The 20,089-nt window shown below is 41.0% G+C and overlaps 1 protein-coding gene across 3 annotated transcripts in view; it reads right to left on the bottom strand.

The window, feature by feature from the left end:
* LOC108683084 overlaps positions 1–13,580 on the bottom strand; it is a 29,575-nt gene extending 15,995 nt beyond the window's left edge. Inside the window, exon 1 of one of the 3 annotated variants that reach the window (XM_047883053.1) lies at positions 13,556–13,580. Coding sequence is in view for 1 of the 3 variants with exons in the window: in XM_047883052.1 (XP_047739008.1) it covers positions 10,978–11,026 (49 nt within the window). In the remaining 2 variants the exon portion in view is untranslated. Of the gene's footprint in view, positions 1–10,977; positions 11,042–12,332; positions 12,351–13,555 lie in introns of those variants that run through there. The other 2 variants (XM_047883054.1, XM_047883052.1) reach the window with 2 other exon arrangements.
* Positions 13,581–20,089: the final 6,509 nt, after the last annotated feature.

Raw genomic sequence — 20,089 nt, 5'->3', positions numbered from 1 at the left:
AGGAGACTTCTGCCTCTTGTAGAGAAGAAGCTTGAGCCAAAATTGCACAGAGACACCAGTCTCATGGCAAATTTCTTGTCTGGATTGGCTTTTAGGGCAGTGCAGGGTTTTCAGGTACCATTTTAGGAAAAGGTAGTCAAACCTGATCTCTAAGGGAGGTATATGAACTTCAATCTCCAGTGATGTAATGGGAGACGTGTTACGGGCACCAAGGATAATTCTAAGTGCACTGGACTGTATTACTCCAAGTTTCTGAGTGTATTTTGTAGAAATGTCCCTAAGTTTGAATAGAATGCTGTCAAACTCAAGTTTGCTGCGAATGAAGCTAATGTATACTTGCCTGAGCAGACATCTGGAAGCACCCCAGCTGCAGCCAGAGAGTGCCCGAAGTGGTGCCAGTCTGCGGAGTCCATCATTCTTTAGATGAGAAATGTGTGAATGAAATTCAAGTTTTGGGGCGTCAAAAAGGACACCCAAAACCCTTTGCATAGGCACGCTTCTAATTGGTTGATCTGCGACAAGCACATTGACTGGAGGTATGTTACGTTTAGGCTTGAAGAGTTGGAGTGAGCACTTTAGTGGGTTGATGGTGAACTGCCACTTCTCAAGCCACTTGACCAGCAAGTTGAGATATGATTGCATCAACTCCTCAGCAGCCGCCACAGAGCCAGAGACAACAGCCAGAATTATATCATCGGCACATGAGAGGACCTTTACTTGAGGAGTTCTTGGTAGGTCACTTAGCATTATATTGAAAAGAGTTGGGGATAGTACAGCACCCTGGGGGAGCCCTCTGCCTAGGTACTGGCTCCCAGAGTTGCTGTTGCCTATCTGCACTGAGTTGGTCTTGTCTTTTAGATAATGATATGTCCACTTGATCAGTTGCGAGTCTAGCTGCATATTAATCATCTTGCACAGAAGTCCATGGTGCCATACACAGTCAAAAGCCTCCTGAATGTCCAGATAGACACCAAAGTGTTACTGCCATCTGTAGCTGCTTGTCTAATAGTCTGAGTCAGTGTGGCCAGAAGGTCAATGGTGCTCCTGCCACGATATCCAGTTTGAGTGGGAGGTAATGCATGGTTGTCCTCGATGTGATATTCAATTCTTTTTTGAATGATTCTTTCCATTAGTTTGCCGATACAGGACAGCAAGGTTATGGGCCTATAGGACTTGACCTCTGTTGGATCTTTCCCAGGCTTTAGTATTGGGCATATGACCCATTGCTTCCAAGCCATTGGGACTGTTCCACTGAAGAAGCTGGTATTATATAGGTTGAGGATCTCCATTTTTATGTGATCCGGGCTCTTGGTAAGGAAGACACTTGCAATGAGATCACTTCCAGGCAATGTGTTTTTTGGCATTTGCATGCACTTTTGGAGCTCATGAAAACTTATTTCAGGGCATTGTGGCTTAATATCTTGTGTCACAAAACTTTCAACTCTGTCTGTCACCTCCTGGTCTCTGGATGAGACCATGTTGCCAGTGAAGTGTTTGAGAAAAAGGTCAGCAAATTTATGATTTGGCATGCTGTGGTTACCTATTGGGAAATTCCTTGCACATCGTTTCCCACCAATGCTTTTTATTGTGCGCCAAACCTTAGAAGTGGTTGTGGTGCTGCTAAGTTACTCGGTAAACTTGATCCAGTTTTCCTTTTCAGTGCCAGGTGTTTTGCTACTGCAACACATCTTTTGTAGTTAATAAAATTAGAGGGGGTTGGATGGCTCCAAAGTTTGTTTTTTGCCTTTTTTCTGTTTTCTACAGCATCTTTGCACTCATGTTCCCACCATGGAGTAGTTCACTTACATTGTGTGATGCCAGATGTTTTTGGGATGCATTCTTTTGCTATTTCAGTGATCCAATGTGGGTTTCAACATCATGAGGAAAGTACATGTCAGTCAATGGTTCATTGTTTTGCTGGAACAGGGTAGTCCATTTGTTCCAGTTGGCTCGTTTTAAGACCCAGTTTTTTCGACGTCCAATGCTCCACTTAGCGCACCCAAAGCCAAATGTTGCCTCAATGGGCAAGTGATCACTGCCCATGTCACCACCCCGCTGCAGCTACCCGAGGACACCCAAGTTATATATATATAGTCAAATGGGGTAAGACAGGATCGCAGCCTTCATGGGGTAAGAAAGAATGCACGCTCTAACTGCACTGAATTTGATTTGATGAAAGAATATGTTAGAGCAATCATTGCCAGTCATTTCAGTGTTTGTTTCAACCCTGTTCTGCAAATATTGAATTTTTGGTTAATTTTTAAAGAAAACCTATGTAAAGAAGGGTCGCAAAATAGTTAACCCTATTTGGGAAATAAGCTCTGTCTGATTACAAAAAATTTTTTGGCCAGGTTTGTGGATGTAGGCAGGTAACCTCAAGTAATAAGCAACTTTTGAGACATACTAGGCATTCCTACCTGCTACCATCACTGCCTGACATCTATTCTAAAATGGGGTAAAAAAGGACCGGACATGGGGTAAGACGGGACCACTAAATGATCCTGTTTTACCCCACAAGTGGTCCTATCTTACCCCACAAATGGTCCTCTCTTACCCCATAGTTTATCAAAAGTAGCTTTTAAATGAATATATTATTGTGCATAAGTAAACATGGAGTATATTGGTCAAAATTTTTATCTTTTGCTCAAAATAACCATTCTAACTCGTTAGCTTTTTTAATTAGAGAAATTTAGCTTACTATTGAAAATTGTATCAAGGGGATGGAGAAAATAGGGATGTCTCTTCCCATTAGTGAGCTGCAGAACTACATATGTGCAAGAGTGGTTGGGGGGAAAATCATTGTGTGAAAAATAAAAAATAATTAATATCACAGCTTTGTGAGAGAGCATGGGCTAGGTATGTTTGGAGTAGTGCACCACAAATGCAGTTAGCAAGAAAATACATGATGTCCGACACTTAAGTTATTATCCATTGGTTTTATTATCAATTTGATAAATTTTCAGACAATGACACTAATGGAATATACATGTAGCATTCAGCAGTGCTCTACAATGAATCAAAGCCAACCTACTATTACTATGCTTAACCCTTTAACGACCAGGTGTACCATACGGTTGCCTTTCAAACATGCTGTGTAATATTACTGTCATGATAAGGAATATGCGATAGTTGTTTTGAATGTGTTTGGTAAGCGTCCCTGCTTCGTTTCGGTGGTGCAACTCTACTCTTTGCCACCAACTACGTTGTGCAGCGCTGGTCTTGTTGGGAATCCGTGGTGCCATTCATTTGTTGAACTTTCCCAATCTTTATTGGACTATGGTGGGAAAATCAGAAAAGTTGCAGCATTGGAATAATTCTACACAGTTTCTAGTACAATAGTGGGTGCACATGCAAAATTTGAACATAAAATAAAAATTACATGCATATATCACATTGTGTTTCTAAAGGCAATCCTTCAGTACAGTTGGACTTACAACTGCATTGTTTGAAATGTGACCATTGAGTCATGTTCCTTAGACCATGCAAGTAGGGAATTACGATGTATAATAATTGTGTTTTCATTACTATTCTATAATTTAGTGCCCTTCTACAATATTTTTCTCACCATTAGTGAGAAACACAAGTTCAGTTTACCGATTTTCTATCTACATACACTGGCCATTATTGAAGTGCACTTGTAATATTTTTTGCCTTTCAGTCTCCTTCAAGAGCTTTAGCATAAAAACATTTTCTTCTCCAAGAAAACGTCCCAGTCTATGTGAACAACATCTTGCTACTCCATTCTCCAGTGAATCTAATGAAGACTCTGGATCAAAAGTCTTCTGATATTGGATACGATATTGGTTTCACCAATATGCCTGAAACCAGTTCTGAAAGCAAATTTGAAAAAGAAAATGAATCAATCATGATTGAAATTAAAAGAATGGAAGGTGGAACCCTGGCCTCTCAACCTGGACCCTGGCCTCTCAACCTGGACCCTGGCCTCTCAACCTGGACCCTGGCCACTCAACCTGGATCCTGGCCTCTCAGTCAGGACCCTGGTCTCTCAACCTGTACTGCAGCCTCTCAACCTGGACCCTGGCCTCTCAGCCTTAACGCTGGCCTCTCAACCTGGACACTGGCCTCTCTGCCTAGACATTGGCCTCACAACCATGGCCCTGGCGTCTTTGGCCCAACATCAAGGATGTTGGAAAAACACAAATTTCCTTAGAAATTTCAATCTCAAATAAGCGTTTTGGTAAAATACTGGAGTTTATTGGAAGTTTCTTGGCCAGACTTCTTAAGCCTATTGTTGCTAGCAAAAGTAATGTATAAAATTATAATTAACTATGCCAGCTACATAATATCATCCATATTTTGCGCTCAGAAGACTAAATGGATCATACCGTCGCGTTTAATGTTAGGATCTTGTAAGACCAAGTGGACTGAAATGTTGCCTTACAATTTTTCAATATACAATTTTCAATGTTTATACTCATCTATACACTACTTAGTGACTGGAATCACTAGAAATTATAACAAAAAAAATTTTATGCACTTAATAAAAATTTGGTCATTAAAGAGTTAACAAAGTTTTCTCGTGACAAAAACTCCAATGTGACTGATAAATATCAATAGAGTTGACATCCTGCAATACAAAACAGTAACAAGTGGTTGTGTAATCAAATAATGTGTTTCTAGATTGATAATATTGAATATCAGGTTTGTACTTTTATTAAAAACCTTGTAACATAAGAAATACCTGTTGGTCCTGTCTTACCCCAGCCCCGGTCCCATCTTACCCCAGTGGGGTAAGATGGGACCAGCTCACTTTTTTAATTTGTACAGAAAACTGTGTTGTATGCAGAAAGTCTGAGTTGTAGCTTAGAAGCCCATTGCATAACTACACCTTGTGATAGGTTTAGGGTTTTTTATTTATTGATGGTATAGATGCTACATGCTTGTTGGTGATTTTGGTCCTGTCTTACCCCATCTGACTATATGAGTTGCTATGCATAGGTCAAGACATGAAGCTGAACCGGTACGGTTATCTATGTAGGTTGGAGTGTCCGAGTCATTAAGCAGTTTAAGATTGCGAGTTTCTATTAGCTTCTCTATGCTTTGGCCGGTGTGGTTGTGCCTGTTTTGGGGGTCCCACAGAGGTGAGTGTCCGTTCAGATCACCAATGAGAATAAAGCTATTTCCAAGTTGGTCAGTGTAATGCTGAAGTTCTTCTATTGAGATATCTTTGCATGGGTTATATACATTAAAAATGCTAATACTGCTGTAGTTGGTGTATATTTCAATGGATTGGTACTCTAGGAAGCCAGCTGGGAATGGGATTACCTGTTTTTGTTTAAAAGCAACATCCTCCCTCACCAAAATTCCCAATCCTCCTCTCTCACCAAGTCTATGCATCCAAAAGGACTGATATTCAAGGAATTTGGGTTCATTTTTCTTTATACAGGTTTCACATAAGCACATTATTTCAGGTTTTTTGGTGTAGACATGAATTTTAAGCTTGGATACTTTGCCCCTAAGACCATTGCAGTTTAACTGATATATTTCTAGCTGAGATTCTAGTGCAGTGGGTCGCTGAAAGGAATTCAAGTTTGAGTGAGCCATCAAGTCTTCTTCTTTTTGGAGGTCCTTGCTATTGTTTGTCTCTTTTTAAGGTTTTGAATTTGTTTCAGGTCAGTTGGTTCCTTTGTGTGCATCTCCAGTTCTGGGCAGCTGCTGTTTTTGTTTCTCACATCCACAGTCATGGCAGTGGGGCCAGGGCAATTGGGTGTGCAAGCAATGGCAGTCTCTCTATGCAGCTCCCCCAACAAAGCTTCAGCTACCTCACTACCAAAGTGTTTTCTGGTTGCACTAATGGTTAGTAATTCTTTCCCTTTTTTATTTTCCTTTGACAAGTTGGTGAGGACAATTTCTTTTAGAAACTTGCAAATTGATATGCTGAGCTTCTGAATTTCTTTTCTGATAATGTTTGTTAGTGTGGCATTAGAATCTTCCATTTAGCAATTTTCTAAGGTTGCAGTGATGGGCTCCTGATTTGATATTTGTGTCAGAGTTGACTTGGTAGCTTGACTGTAGGTATTTCCAGTAGTAGGTATGATGCCTATGCTGTGCAAACTGCTTAGGTAGGAACCTTGTGACCTATGTACTTCTGCTTCAGTGGTATTAGTCTTATGATTGCTTTCTTTTGGTTTTCCAAGCATGTTTTGTAGTTGATCTGTGGCCTGGCAGCTTTGATTTATTTGTGGATCTCTTCCTGGATGAGGACTGGCATATGAAAGGCTGGTTTGCTTTCGAGCTATGTCATAGGGCATTCCACCTCTTTTCAGTGCTTCTATGGCCTTAGCTTGAACATTGTACCGGCAGTCTTGGTTGCTGGCAATATGTGGCCCTCCGCAATTAGCACATTTGCATATGGTTTACCTACATAGGTATGTCTTTGGGGTGATTTCCAGAACACAGAAGGCAGCGTTCAGGAGCAGTGCATCCCTAGAGGGGTGTCCTATTCGCCGACATATGTAACATCTGAGAGGTGGTGGATTGTAGGTTCTCACTCTGTATGAGATAAAGCCAAAAATTGCTTTTTCTGGTAGCTGATTACCTTGGAAGTCTAATTTAAGGACCAGTGAGTCTTCTTTTGAGGCTCCAGAAAATTTTGAGAGCCTAGAGATCTTGACAATTTTGCAGACTTGTCTTTGCATACTTAGTAGATCATTAAGGTCAACTTCATGTCCAACTGGTCCAATGACCCCCGAGCATATGTTTCCTTGGTCAGATGCTGGTAAGTAGCATTCAATTTGCCATTTCCTAAGTGTGGAGCTAGAGAGCAAGGTTTTCATTGCCTCTTCTTCATTGGTATTGAATTCTAAGCTACAAGGTTTTGCCTTCTATTGATTGATGCGCACATCTTTTATTGAAGATTCCTTAATTATGTTGTTTAGTTCCTTTGCCACCAAGATTGGGTTTAGAGAAATCTTGTTCATGTCTAGGGACAGTTGTTTGATTAGTATGGTGTTTTGTTGCCCAGGTAACTGAATAGTAGCATTTGAAGGAAAAAGTTTGTGCTGTTTATGATTTGCATTTTGCAGATGATCTGACAAGTTTGGGTATGGCTGCTGCTGCTGCAGAGCCCGTTGTATCACTTAGCTCTTCTTCGGATTCCGTGCTTTTCTGTTGCTTATGGCTGGTCAAGTTTTTGGACTTTGTCACCTGGTCTGTGCCACACTCAGGATGATGTATGTTTTCGGTGAATTTTCCCACGCAGTTTGATTTTTTTCAAGCCATTGCTGTGCACAGTTGGTGCAACTTCTGGCCATCCCTGCTTGTGCGTGCATGAGTCGGCGCAGCACATGCAAGCGTCGGCGCAGCGCGCACATACATTTTGTCAAGGGTCACGAGACAGAAAACGTATAATACTCAATATGCGTTTAATTATCCATCAATAATCTATGATTTTGCTTGATTTGGAAATTTTGTGAAAGTAAAAATCTAGAAATTTATTTTCGAAGAAATTTTCTACAAATTTCTTATACGAACTGACAAACATCGTTTGTTTACCTTCCATAGACCGTCCGGAAGTGAGGCAATATTCTGTCCAGACGTGAGGCAAGTGGTGAATAACCAAGTCCTCAGAAATTGGGCATATGAAGACTGAAGTAAACAAATATTAGTGTTAAATGACAGATTTAGCTCGTTCTATATATACTATTGGTGCGCTGATAGGGGTTATTAAAGATTCTACGGTTAATGAAAGGAGCCAGAAATAATTTCATGAATGTAATTAATTGAAAATAGTTTTGAGTGCGAAATCTTTTGTAAATAAAATATGTCTAGATATAACTGTCATCAGAAATTCCCAACATCGTCTTTACATACTTTTACGCAATGCTGAATCATCGTCATGTATGTGATGAGACGTTTTGGACAAATTTACGGCTGGACTTGCGGCCGGTCTCGTGGCCAGACTCACGGCCAGTGTCCAAATTCAGTGTACCTGGAATATCTCCCAAAGTACTGAACATAGCTCGATGAAACTTGGTACACATATTCATTATGGCCTTACGGTGATGTCAAGCTTGTGATATTTTTTTAATATTGCCTTCATTCGTGAGTTATATGACAAAATGTGCCAAAATTTGAAGTGTACCGGCCATTTCTTCCAGAGTACCGAACAGATCTGAATGAAGTTTTGAATATGAATTTCTGAATACTAAACGGTGATGTTTAGCTTGTGAAAATTTTTTGCGTTTTGCCTTTGTTGGCGAGTATTTTTCTCTTTTCCCTCATTCGTGATTTGAACAGCAAAATAGTGCTTAAATTCACAGTGTATCAGAGATTTCTTCTAAAATACAGAACAGATTCGAACGAAACTTTGCATATAGAAACCTAACCTCCCAATGGAAATATTTAGCTTGTGACAATTTTTTTGATTTTGCCTTTGTTTGCAAGTTATACGGATATACAGAGAAATGACTGGCATTTCTTAGGCCGATTTTTGAACTTGCATTGACCAGGAGCCATATACGTAAAGCCGTATACAGTATAACTTGCCAACAAAGGCAAAATAAAAAAATTGTCACAAGCTAAACCTCACCGTTAGGTTTCTATATGCAAAGTTTCGTTCGAATCTGTTCTGTATTTTAGAAGAAATCTCTGGTACACTGCGAATTTAAGCACTATTTTGCTGTTTAAATCACGAAAGAGGGAAAAGAGAAAAATACTTGCCAACGAAGGCAAAACATAAAAAATTTTCATGAGCTAAACATCTCCGTTCAGTATTCAGAAATTAATATTCAAAATTTCATTCAGATCTGTTCAGTACTCTGGAAGAAATGGCCGGTACACTTCAAATTTCGGCACGTTTTGTCATATAACTCACAAATGAAGGCAATATTAAAAAAATTATCACGAGCTTGACAGCACCGTAAGGCCATAATGAATATGTGTATACCAAGTTTTATTGAGCTACGTTCAGTACTTTGGAAGATATTCCAGGTACACTGACGGCCAGGAGACCGGCCATAAATTTGTCCAAGACGTTGTGATGAGCCTCTTGAAGCTATTCATATATTATTAATGTTTGTTGTTAGTCTATTTACTCAACCTTCAAAGTTGTAAAAAATGAGAACTGAGAATTTAAAAAAAAGTGCGGTGCCTGTATTTTTGTTTTCAATGGGTTATGGGTTTGCACCGCACAAACCCATTTCTCCAGCGGGGAGCCTGGAGGATGTCGGGAATGTAACGTATTCCTGACATTGACAATCGGGTTTGTACTATTTGCCAAAGTCAGTCCTTCGTTAGAAGGAGCTAATGTCAAGCCATGTGGAGTGTCGCCTTCTACTATTCAGTTTTGTAATTAATTTTCAACCGAATTGTTATCTATGAATAAGAAATAAATATTCATAACATTGCCGACTCGTAGAAACTGAGTTAACACGTTAGAAATCTAGTCAATGTGATGCAGATATTTGTTCCTGTGTGATAGTGTTGCCGAATGCCGCACATTCATCTTCAAACAACTTTAGGAGCACAGCGCAGGCTGGCGCACGGTGCACTTTTTTACCAGCATATTACAGCGCACGGCACACATTGATGCAATGATAATAAAAATTCCCGCGCACCTGGCACATCTTCCTGACCATGGGGTCTGTGCCTGATCCCACACTACGGATGATGTATGTTTTCGGTGAATTTTCTCGCGCATTTTCACTTTTTTCAAGCTATTGCTGTGCACAGTTGGCGCAATGTAATGAAAATTGATTTTCTTTGCGCACGTGTTCGCGCAATCCCGGCCATCTTTATTTTAGAAGAAATTTTCTCCAAAGTCATATGGCAACACTGAACACCGTCTGTTTACATTTTGTATGTATAACAGCCGCAGTTTACGATTACCGTACATTCTGTATCCGACAAGGCGGACAACCGGAAGAGTCAGAAGTAACCCGGACATGTCTTACATTTTATTATTGTCAGTTTGAATCACGTACCATAAAATGGGGTAACTTAGACCGGCGGGGTAACTTAGACCACTTTTCGTTTTTTTTACAAAAACCCCCACAACTCAAAAACTATTTGACATAGAAAAATTTTGTCAATGGGCATTAAAGGCCTAATACTGAGGCTACATAACATAATAGAAAGATTTAAAATTTTTGCATATCTAATAGGTTAAAAATTTAAAAATGTGACCCACAAAAAAAAGCTATTATTTAAAGCCCGTCAGAGTACCCCCTCCAATTTTTTATTTTTTGGTTAAATAACTCCAGGTTTTGATGCATTGTAGTAGAACTCTTCTATTTACATATGCAAATGACAAATTTTAGGAAAGTGTCATAGTTTGCAAATGGGGGGCGCCGCCCCCAAATGGGGTAACTTAGACCACCTAATGTCAGCCCTGACGGGGTAACATAGACTGGCTTGGAAGTTAATATAAAATTACCATATATGACATATTTTATGTTTGACAGCCTATTTATGTTTTTTCTTTATGTTTCAGACTCTACAGAGTCTTATATATGGTAATTTTAACTTAATATCCAAGTCAGTCAATATTACCCCATCAGGGCTGCCATTAGGTAGTCACATTTCCCTCATTATGGGGTGGCGCCCCCCATTTGCAAACTATGACACTTTTTACCAAAAAAATAATTGATTTTACCACCCGGTCTAAGTTACCCCAAGAGCTGGGGTAACAAAGACCATCACTTTTTTTGAAATTACATAAAGACTATGAGAGGCAGGAGCCAGCAATTTATGGTGAGTGAAGCTAGAGTATAGACCTGGATTTTGCATGTTTCAATTCAAGTTTAATTTAGCTAGTAAGAAAATGGCATCATTCATAAGAAAAAAAGTGGTCTAAGTTACCCCATTTTACGGTAGTCAATATACTCGCATATATTGTCGACTAAAATAGTAGAACTATTTTAGCTTTCTAAAGTACGGCGCACGGAGCATTTTTTTACCAACGTACTACGGCACACTGCGCAGATCGTTAAAATGACAAAATAAATTCCTGCGCACCTGGCACATCTTCCTGATCATGGGCCTGATCTGGCAATGATGTTCTCATTAGGTCCGGTTGAGGGTAATTTGTTGGTTTCCATGTCAGTTTCCATATCTCTCATTAGTGGAAGGCTAGGCTGAAGGAGTACATTGACGTCACAGTTTTGTGATGGCGTTTCTGGGATTATGTCCTCGTCATCACTCATCCTCGGCCCTCGGGCATGTCAGTCAGTTTCTGACATGGTCTTGGTCTTCTTGGAGCTTGGACACACACAGCTATTAAATTATATTGACAAGAATTTTGAACATACAAATAATAAATAATATAATGACAAAGATAATAAACACCAACACACAATGACTTTTGAACAAAAAAGGGACACAGTTAATGCAGAATAGTACATTAGTCTGGAAAAGTCCTATTTTTGTCTGAAATATCGCGGCTCTAATATCATATAATTTCAGTAGGTATGAAATCTCGCGGCTCGAATGTCATAAATTTTTGTTTGATTAAAAAATCGCGGTTTGCACTTTGCACTTCGCAAACATGTCATTTCATAAAATTTAAAATTCATAAATTCCGCAATCCGCATTGCTTTACCGTTTCCGCCAAAAATATCTTGCAGGAAAAACATAAACATCGTAATGTAAACAAATAAATAAAACGTTTGTTGAAGATCGTGCATAGTTGCGGTCATGTCAAAGCGGTCAGACTGTATATTAACACGTGCTGAACTTACAGTAGAGACAAATTTTATTGTTGCCGTTTGACTGTTTAAGGGTAAAATGTCAAAGCGGTCAGACTGTATATTAACACGTGCTGAACTTACAGTAGAGACAAATTTTATTGTCCGTTTGACTGTTTAAGGGTAAAACATAGTGGCAAACCAGAGCTTTTTTAGAATCAGTTCATTTTTAATTTCCTCATTTACTCAAGATTTAAACCAATTTCTTATGCATGATAATGCTGGTATCCAGGATACTTTACTGGTCTACTTATAGGACTCAAAAATAAACTTGAGGGAGAGTCTAAAAAACTCTCTGCTTTGCCACTATGGGGTAAAATTAGAGATTTGGGGTAACACGTGCATAAACTTTGTAAATAAATTCGCATTTGCACCTCGTAAATGGCTTTTCATGGCCGAAATATGGAATTCACGGCTCGGTGAAATAGAATCACGGCTGGCAAATCCATAAAACCACGGCTCGAAAAATTCAGTCGCGGCTCGCCAAGTAGATATATTCCATACTAGTAGTACAATACAACAGGAATCAGAGACAATAATAGCTGACAAAAAAAAATTTAGTTTTGTCTAGGTACTAGGATATGAGAAATTTAGCTGGCTCGCAGGCCTTCTGGGGCCTTCTCCTACCTTAGTTTATTACCTCAATACCTCTTCTCATGGAGAGAAGAGGAGGGGGGAGGGTGAGAAAGCCAGCCAGGTTCTTGAACTTAAGGGGAGCGTCTAGGGTAAAATTTATCTCGGCTATTTACAAACGGATCACTCTGAAACTTGGTACACATATGTAAAATAGAATTCTAAGACATTTTTGTTTGTGTGAATTTTTCGACAAAAATGAAAGAAAACGTGAAATTCTTAGAAAACGGCCAAAATAGGGTGTACCGTAGAAATCTATCTCCTCCTAGTCCTAGGATTTTCAAGCTACAACATTGAGACATATATCATTGATGCGTAAAGACCATATCTAAAACGCAACACGAGGGTTTTTAGGATTTCTTATTTTTGTGGGTGTGGGAGCATTTTTCATAAATTTTTTGAAAATGTTTCAATTTTCCCCCCCGCCACCCCCCCTTTTGCGGAATAAAATCCAAACTATAACGAAATTAGAAAAACGCCAGTGTTACTTTCTAGATAATTTTGTTGCGCATCAAATGGTATATGTCTCATTGTTGTAGCTTAAAAACTCTAGGAGGAGATAGGTTTGCAGTGACAATAAGTTAACTTTTCAGTAGAGCCCGTCAAAGTCCCGCCCGCATCGGAATAGGCACTCAATGTAGCAAGGATACAAAACTAAACGTTACTGGAGCTTGATTCCAGTCAAGGATGGTGGGAGCGACTGCATGCACACCTCCTCATACGACGCCAGGCGGGTAACTAAGGTGCACTTCAAGCAGAGTCTTAGCAGACACTCTATTTAAAGTGCTCGCAGCGAATTTCCTCCCATTCTATTTGTTAAAGAACTACCCCACCCCGGCACCCCCCTCCCTTTCATGATCTGTCATGAACGCATAAATCAACGTACAGAGATAGTTTTGGTACCGTTGGATAGATCAGAATGTCAGCTTTAAGATGAGACTAGAAACCGGAAAAGCTGAAATCCAAAATTTTACCCTAGACGCTCCCTTAAAGTCTCACACTTAGCTCAGCCAGTATATTCGCGGTATACAGAGAAGTGTGATTACGAATAAAAAAAAAGTTTGTAGAAATATGAGTAATCACGATAATCACGTTAGTCGCAAATAAACTTTGATACGTTAATTTCAGAGCAAAATCAATTGATGTTTACTGTATGAACGCCACTCTCACGGGTACAGAGCAGTGAGAGGCTGAGAGCACAATCGTAAGGTGTTTACCGTATGAACGCAGCTGACTCTCTCCTCTATAGTAGGTGAAAGAAGGGTCGCCTGCCGAAGACCACCACTGCCCTGGCTGTAATGGACCATCATGATTCCTGCCTTCCGGAACGTAGCCGTCAACACTTCAAGCCGTCCGTATCTAGAACGTGGGTCGGGGTCGCTCGCCGAAGACCACATTTGCCCTGGATATAATGGACTATGGGAGCGCAGCCGTGCACCGCCAATTTTGTGCACCAACAAGCCCTGAATCGAACGCCATGAATCTCTCCGGACATCCACCAATCAGCCGTGAACCACTCGGCTTTGTCATCCTCCGGCCTTGCATAGAACCTGCCGTGCACCACCAGGCCGCGGATCGAATATGACTTTCGGGCATCGTTAAATTACGTAATTTTACGTTCACAACATCTGAGGTTAGGTTCCAGATAGCATAGTTCTGTTCCAACATTTATCGTCCTTCGACCAGTGGCCATTCGACCGAGGGCTGGTTCGACGCACGGCCTAGATACGGACGGCTTGAAGTGTTGAAGGCTACGTTCCGGAAGGCAGGAATCATGATGGTCCATTACATCCAAGGCAGTGGTGGTCTTCGGCAGGCGACCCTACAGTTCAACGGGAGGGCAGCCATGCACCACCAATTTTGTGCACCAATAAGCCCTGAATCGAACGCTTTAGATCTCTCCGGACATCCACCAATCAGCCGTGAACCACTCGGCTTTGTCTTCCTCCGGCCTCGCATAGAACCTGCCGTGCACCACCAGGCCGCGGATCGAATCTGACTTCCGGGCATCGTTAAATTACGTAATTTTACGTTCACCTCATCTGAGGCTAAGTTTCAGATGGACTATCATGATTACTGCCTTCAGGAATGCAGCCTTCAACAATTAAAACTTCAAGCCGTCCGTATCTAGGCCGTGGGTCGAACCAGCCCTCGGTCGAATGGCCACTTGTCGAAGGACGATAAATTTGTCGAACGGCCACTTGTCAAAGGACAATCAGAACTATGCTATCTGAAACCTAACCTCAGATGCGGTGAACGTAAAATTACGTAATTTAACAATGCCCGGAAGTCAGATTCGATCCGCGGCCTGGTGGTGCACGGCAGGTTCTATGCGAGGCCGGAGGAAGACAAAGCCGAGTGGTTCACGGCTGATTGGTGGATGTCCGGAGAGATCTAAAGCGTTTGATTCAGGGCTTATTGGTGCACAAAATTGGTGGTGCATGGCTGCGCTCCCAAACTGTCACATGCAGTGAAGCTAAAAAGCAGACCGGACACTCAAGAATAGAATAGAATAGAAGTGTCGGCACTAAAGAAATAGGCCCATGGCCTGTTGTCGATTCTTGAATTTTGTGCGGGTGTGCTATGTTGAAGGTGAAGAGCTAACATAACATAACATAATGATCTCGGCGCTGCAGTGCAGGCCTGATGTGGCCTGTCGCCGATTCTTTTCCTTTTTGTGCCTTGTTCACAGAAGATCTAAAATCGTGTCATTTGACCGTATCTTTTCACGACTGACGAAAGTTTGAAATAGCTACTAGACTTCCACCGGGTTCGATATGGTGCTAGGCATTTCAAATCTGAACATAGCTTTATCTAGTCTGTTCATGAACGCGTTCATACTTGGAGCGCCAACGATGTCATCGGAGAGGCTGTTCGCCTGTTCCACATGTCGGTGATTCGAAGCGAGAAGAAATTTAGTCGTAGTTTTTGCAGCGTAGTTTTTTTAGTTGATAGCTGTGGCTCCTGGTGTTGGTTCTTGTTTCAAGTTCTAGTAATCCTTCTGGGACCTTGTATAAACCATGAGCATACTTGTATACTTCAATGAGGTCCCACGCAGACATCGATAACTGAGGCTTGAAAGCTTCGTAATCTTTAATCTTTCTTCATAGGACTTGCCCTTCAAGCCTGGAATTATCCTTGTTGCGCGACTTTGAACATTCTCTATCAAATTTCTGTCCTTTTCCAATTTCGGTGACCACGCAACATTTCCAAATTCTAGATTCGGGCGCACGACAGCAACAAACAACTGCTTCATTGCTTCTGCATCTAGGAACTCGTATGAGCGTCTGATTAATCCAAGAAGTTTGTTGGATGTGTTAGCTTGCGTTTCAACATGCTTAGAAAATTTTAGCTCATTGTCGACATAAACTCCGAGATCTTTTTCCACACTAGACTTTTCAATCATTACTCTCTCGTTGCAACCATGTCTTCTCATACTTTGATTCAAAATTATGTGGAGGTTGACAAGCCAACCATTTTTTTTAGCTCCGTACACATATTTCTTTTTTTCTCTGACAGTCACAACTCCAACTCAAAAAATTTTCTAAATTCTAGGTCTCTCTAAAAAGTCTTCTAGTTTTGAATGGGAATAGTGCAATTTTTTTGCCCTGCTTGCAAGAAATTTTGATGAATGATCACCACAAGTGCATTGCTATTTGGATAACGTCACACTATACATATGTATGCACCCTAGTCAGTCTACGCTGATGCCGCTGACACGACACAACCTCCTTCCATCCACGCGCTCTGCGCACTGAGTCGACAGGAGCTAGGAACAGCAAATCCAAAGCCTCTGATTGGTCAGTTAGTTGGATGGTTTCGATAATACCTTTTCAGATGAGTCATGCGTAAGACAGTTTTGTTAATGCCAAATTTTGACTGACTTACGCCATACGTAACTTTTTGAACGTAGGTACGAAAAGTTACGTGAACTTAGCGAAGTTTCGTTAATCTCTGCCCAGTTAACTAAGCTGTCAAGATCATCTTGCAATTTGCACGCTAGACACTGTTTCTGGCAGATCGTTTATAAAAACAACGAACAAAATAGGCCCAAGAACGCTTCCTTGTGGCACGTCACTGCGCACTGATGCCCAGTCTGACACGGTTCCGTTAATACTGACATGTTGTCATTTACCTACTAGAAAATCTCTGATCCATTGGAGTACGTTTCCCTCAATTCCCAAAGACTTCACTTTACGTAACAGCCGCTCATGCGGAACACTGTCAAATGCCTTGGCAAAATCGAGGTACAATGCATCCACTGGTTCTCTTTCGTCCAGCAGGCGAGTCCACTCGTTCAACGTAGATAATAAAATAGTGGTGCAGGATCTACCGGCAATAAAACCATGTTGACAATCTGATATGAGATGGTGAGCAGTCAAGTGATCGATAATCCTATCCCTCACAACAGATTCCATTAGCTTACAAACAACACTTGTCAGACTGACAGGGCGATAGTTGCCGGGGCTGCTTTTGTCACCTTTTTTGAACAATGGTGTTACTTGAGCTTCTTTCCAGTCGGACGGCAAAGTTCCTTCGTTCAAGGTATTTTGAAAGAATACTGTCAATGGGCCGGCCAGAACGGTTGCTAATTCTTTGAGCAATCTGGGATGGAAGCCGTCTGGTCCACATGACTTGTTGGGATTTTGAGCTACCAGGCGCTTGAAAACCTATTCTTCGTGTATTTCAAAACCTGTTAGCTTCGATCTGACTGGGCGCTCCTCAATATCTGGAATACTGTTCAAGTCCTCATCTGTGTATACACTGATGAAGAACTGATTAAGAACGTTTGCTTTGCCCTCATCGGAGGAAATCTTTCGTTGGTCGACTTTCAAATCAGAAATACCGTTCTTTGACTCACACTTCGAACTAGCGTACAAAAAGAAGGCTTTCGGATTCTTTTTTGCATTTTAGCAATATTTTTTTCGAAGTTTTTCACTGCAGTGCGACAAACTTTTTTAGCTTCATTTCGAGCCCTTGCATACAGGTTATAATCAGAATCGCTGCGAGTTCGTAAATAACGCTTGTATGCTTCTTTCTTGGTCTTTAGCTGAGTTCATCCACTGGGACTTTTTGACTCCTCCAAGCGTAATCTTGGGTACACAGGCATCAACTGCAGACATAACCGTGTCTTTCAGAAACGACCATTAATCAGCCACTTTCATGTCCTTAATACAGTCCGAAATATTCGCCACATTCACCGTTTCACGGAGTTTATCATAGTCGCCTTTCGCAAAGTTCAAACGTTCACGCTTCAGAAGCGTCTTTTCTGCACAACACTTAATATTGAAAAACGATGATTGGTGGTGGCTTCTGCCCAACGGAGCCTCGTGGCGAAGCTCATCTATCATTGATTCTTCACTAGTAAACACAAGATCTAGAATATTTGGGGTCTGTTTACCCCTAAAATGGGTTGGCTTAGTGATGTTCTGGATTAAAAATGGGTCTCGTAGACTCCAAGAACAAGGATGCTGGGTGATTGCCATCGCTTTGAGAAGATTCATCTGCCCAGTCTATTTCTGGATGGTTAAAGTCACCAACGATCAACGTATGCGACCTGCTGAATGACATACTCGGTAAAAGGCAGGGGCCGTATTATCAAAACTTCGTAACTTTTCGTACTTCCGACAAAAAAGTTACGTGTTACGTAAGTATACCCTAATTTTGGCATTATCAAAACATTCGTACGTAAGACTTAGCTAAAAGCGTACTATCAAAACTATCTGGCCGACTGACCAATCAGAGGCTTGGGATTTGTTTACATTCTGTGAACTTCGATGGCGGGAATCGATGCCTTCGATGGTATTGACTATCAAATGCTGTCTGTCGGTATTGCTCCTTCTTGGCCCAGAAAAAGCCGTTCTAAAATAGTTGTGCACTCTTTTTAATTAACAGCGTAGGTTGAAGAAGAAATCTGTGTACGGAGCTAAAAATTATGGTTGGCAAAGATATTAAGTACCGACTAGAAGGAATGAATGAATTAAATTGTTGAAAATGAATGGAAAAATTTTTGACAATTTTTGAAAAAATGAATTGAATTTTTTTCCAATAGCACTGTTTAGCACGATCACATATTTTGATCGTGCAAATGCTGCACGATCAAGTAGTGGAGCCATCACAAGTAGAGCCATCATTCTATGCGTGTATAATCCGCGCTGTTGGATTAATGACAAAATTCTATCACAAATCAAGGTGTTGCTACTTGCTAGTAAATCAATAGTTTCCTATCGCTTCAGCAGACACTCTAAACTTGTGCGGAACTCCACTTACGACATCTTCGAGCAGGCGTACAGTTACGTTACTTATCTTCCCGCGCAAATGTTTTGATAATACCACCTCTAGAGCTACGTCATCAAGTCAGCACTTATGCCTCTCGTAAGTTGATTTTGCGTACTTACGAAGTTTTGATAATACGGCCCCAGTTTTTAGTAATTTATTGTTATCAGAGGAGCTGTTAGGTGATCTATAAAAGACCCATATGAGGAGGCTATCTTTGCCTTTTAGAGTAAGTTCGCACCACACTGATTCTCTAGCGGTCTAGCTGATTGATGCTCTGCAGATAACTTAACTTGCTGGGCCCCATAAGAGGTTCTAACCCACAGAGCTACACCTCTACTGCACTGCTATTCATTCAAGTTATGAAAACAATCAAAACCTGGCAGCTGAAATTCAACAGGTACAATTTTCCCTTTCGCCACTTCTTGCGAAAAACCGCCCTTTCTAAGGGGGTGGAACTAACGCTGAAGAGCAAGTGCAAGACTACAACCTTGGCGACAATTTCAGTATGTTAGCTAGGTCAGCCATATACTGAGGGGCAGTACGTAGAGTGCACATTATGACCGTGAACACTTAAATTAAACACTAACGTTATGGGTGCTTGAACAAAAATGCAAGGTCCAGTTCCTCGAGCCTTATGATGGTCTTCTCTAATATGATGTCCAATTTCGCGAAGCATGGCAAGCCCAGATATCTCGTTATGTAAACTAAATACTTCTCTTCGAACTATTTACGAAGTAGTTGGCTCATCGATCACATTTTTCGTCAAAGTAAAGCTAACAAAACCTGCTGGTGTGTTTACAATAAGCGATAGCTTGGGAGAACACGCAAAAAACTGTTCATTGTAAAATGATGGATTCTGCTCAGCTTTTAAAGTTTCTTGTCATTTTAAAATGATGAATTTTATTCAGTTTCCAAAGTTTTCTTCTCAACAAAACTTCTTCCCTCGGCTGCCTTTCCATCGTTTGTAGCGTGCCGTTGGAGCGGCAAACCGAGCCTGCAAGATGAAGCGCTGCATATGGGAACTCCACGGGAACGACACGTCGCCACTCACACCACGCACTATATATTTATTTATTCATACTGTATTTTAAAAGACCGATTCTGGACTGGTGGTGTCAAGCGCAGCCATGTCGTATTTTAATTCAGGTGGTGAGGGTGTTTTGAATGGTAATAATAGTTGCGGTTTAGATTATGAAGAGTCCACTAGACCTGTCCTGCCTGATGAACGTTTTGCTGAGCACGACAAGAGTAGTTTACCCGGTTGTAATTCATTAACCAGAATATCCCAGTGCCCCCTACATTTTAATATCAATACCAATAAACTAAAGCATCCTACATAAACTACAATAAACTAAATCATCTTACATCCCACGATGTCTCATACAATGTGCTCAAGCAGCGTCTTCCATTAAGGTGCGACTTGGCGTCAGGGACCCAACGTCAAACTGCGTGTAACAGCGTCAGATTTTTAT

This window comes from Hyalella azteca, unplaced genomic scaffold (assembly GCF_000764305.2).
Source record: "Hyalella azteca isolate HAZT.00-mixed unplaced genomic scaffold, Hazt_2.0.2 contig11898, whole genome shotgun sequence".
NCBI lineage: Eukaryota > Metazoa > Arthropoda > Malacostraca > Amphipoda > Hyalellidae > Hyalella > Hyalella azteca.
This window is presented reverse-complemented; position numbering and strand designations above follow the sequence as displayed.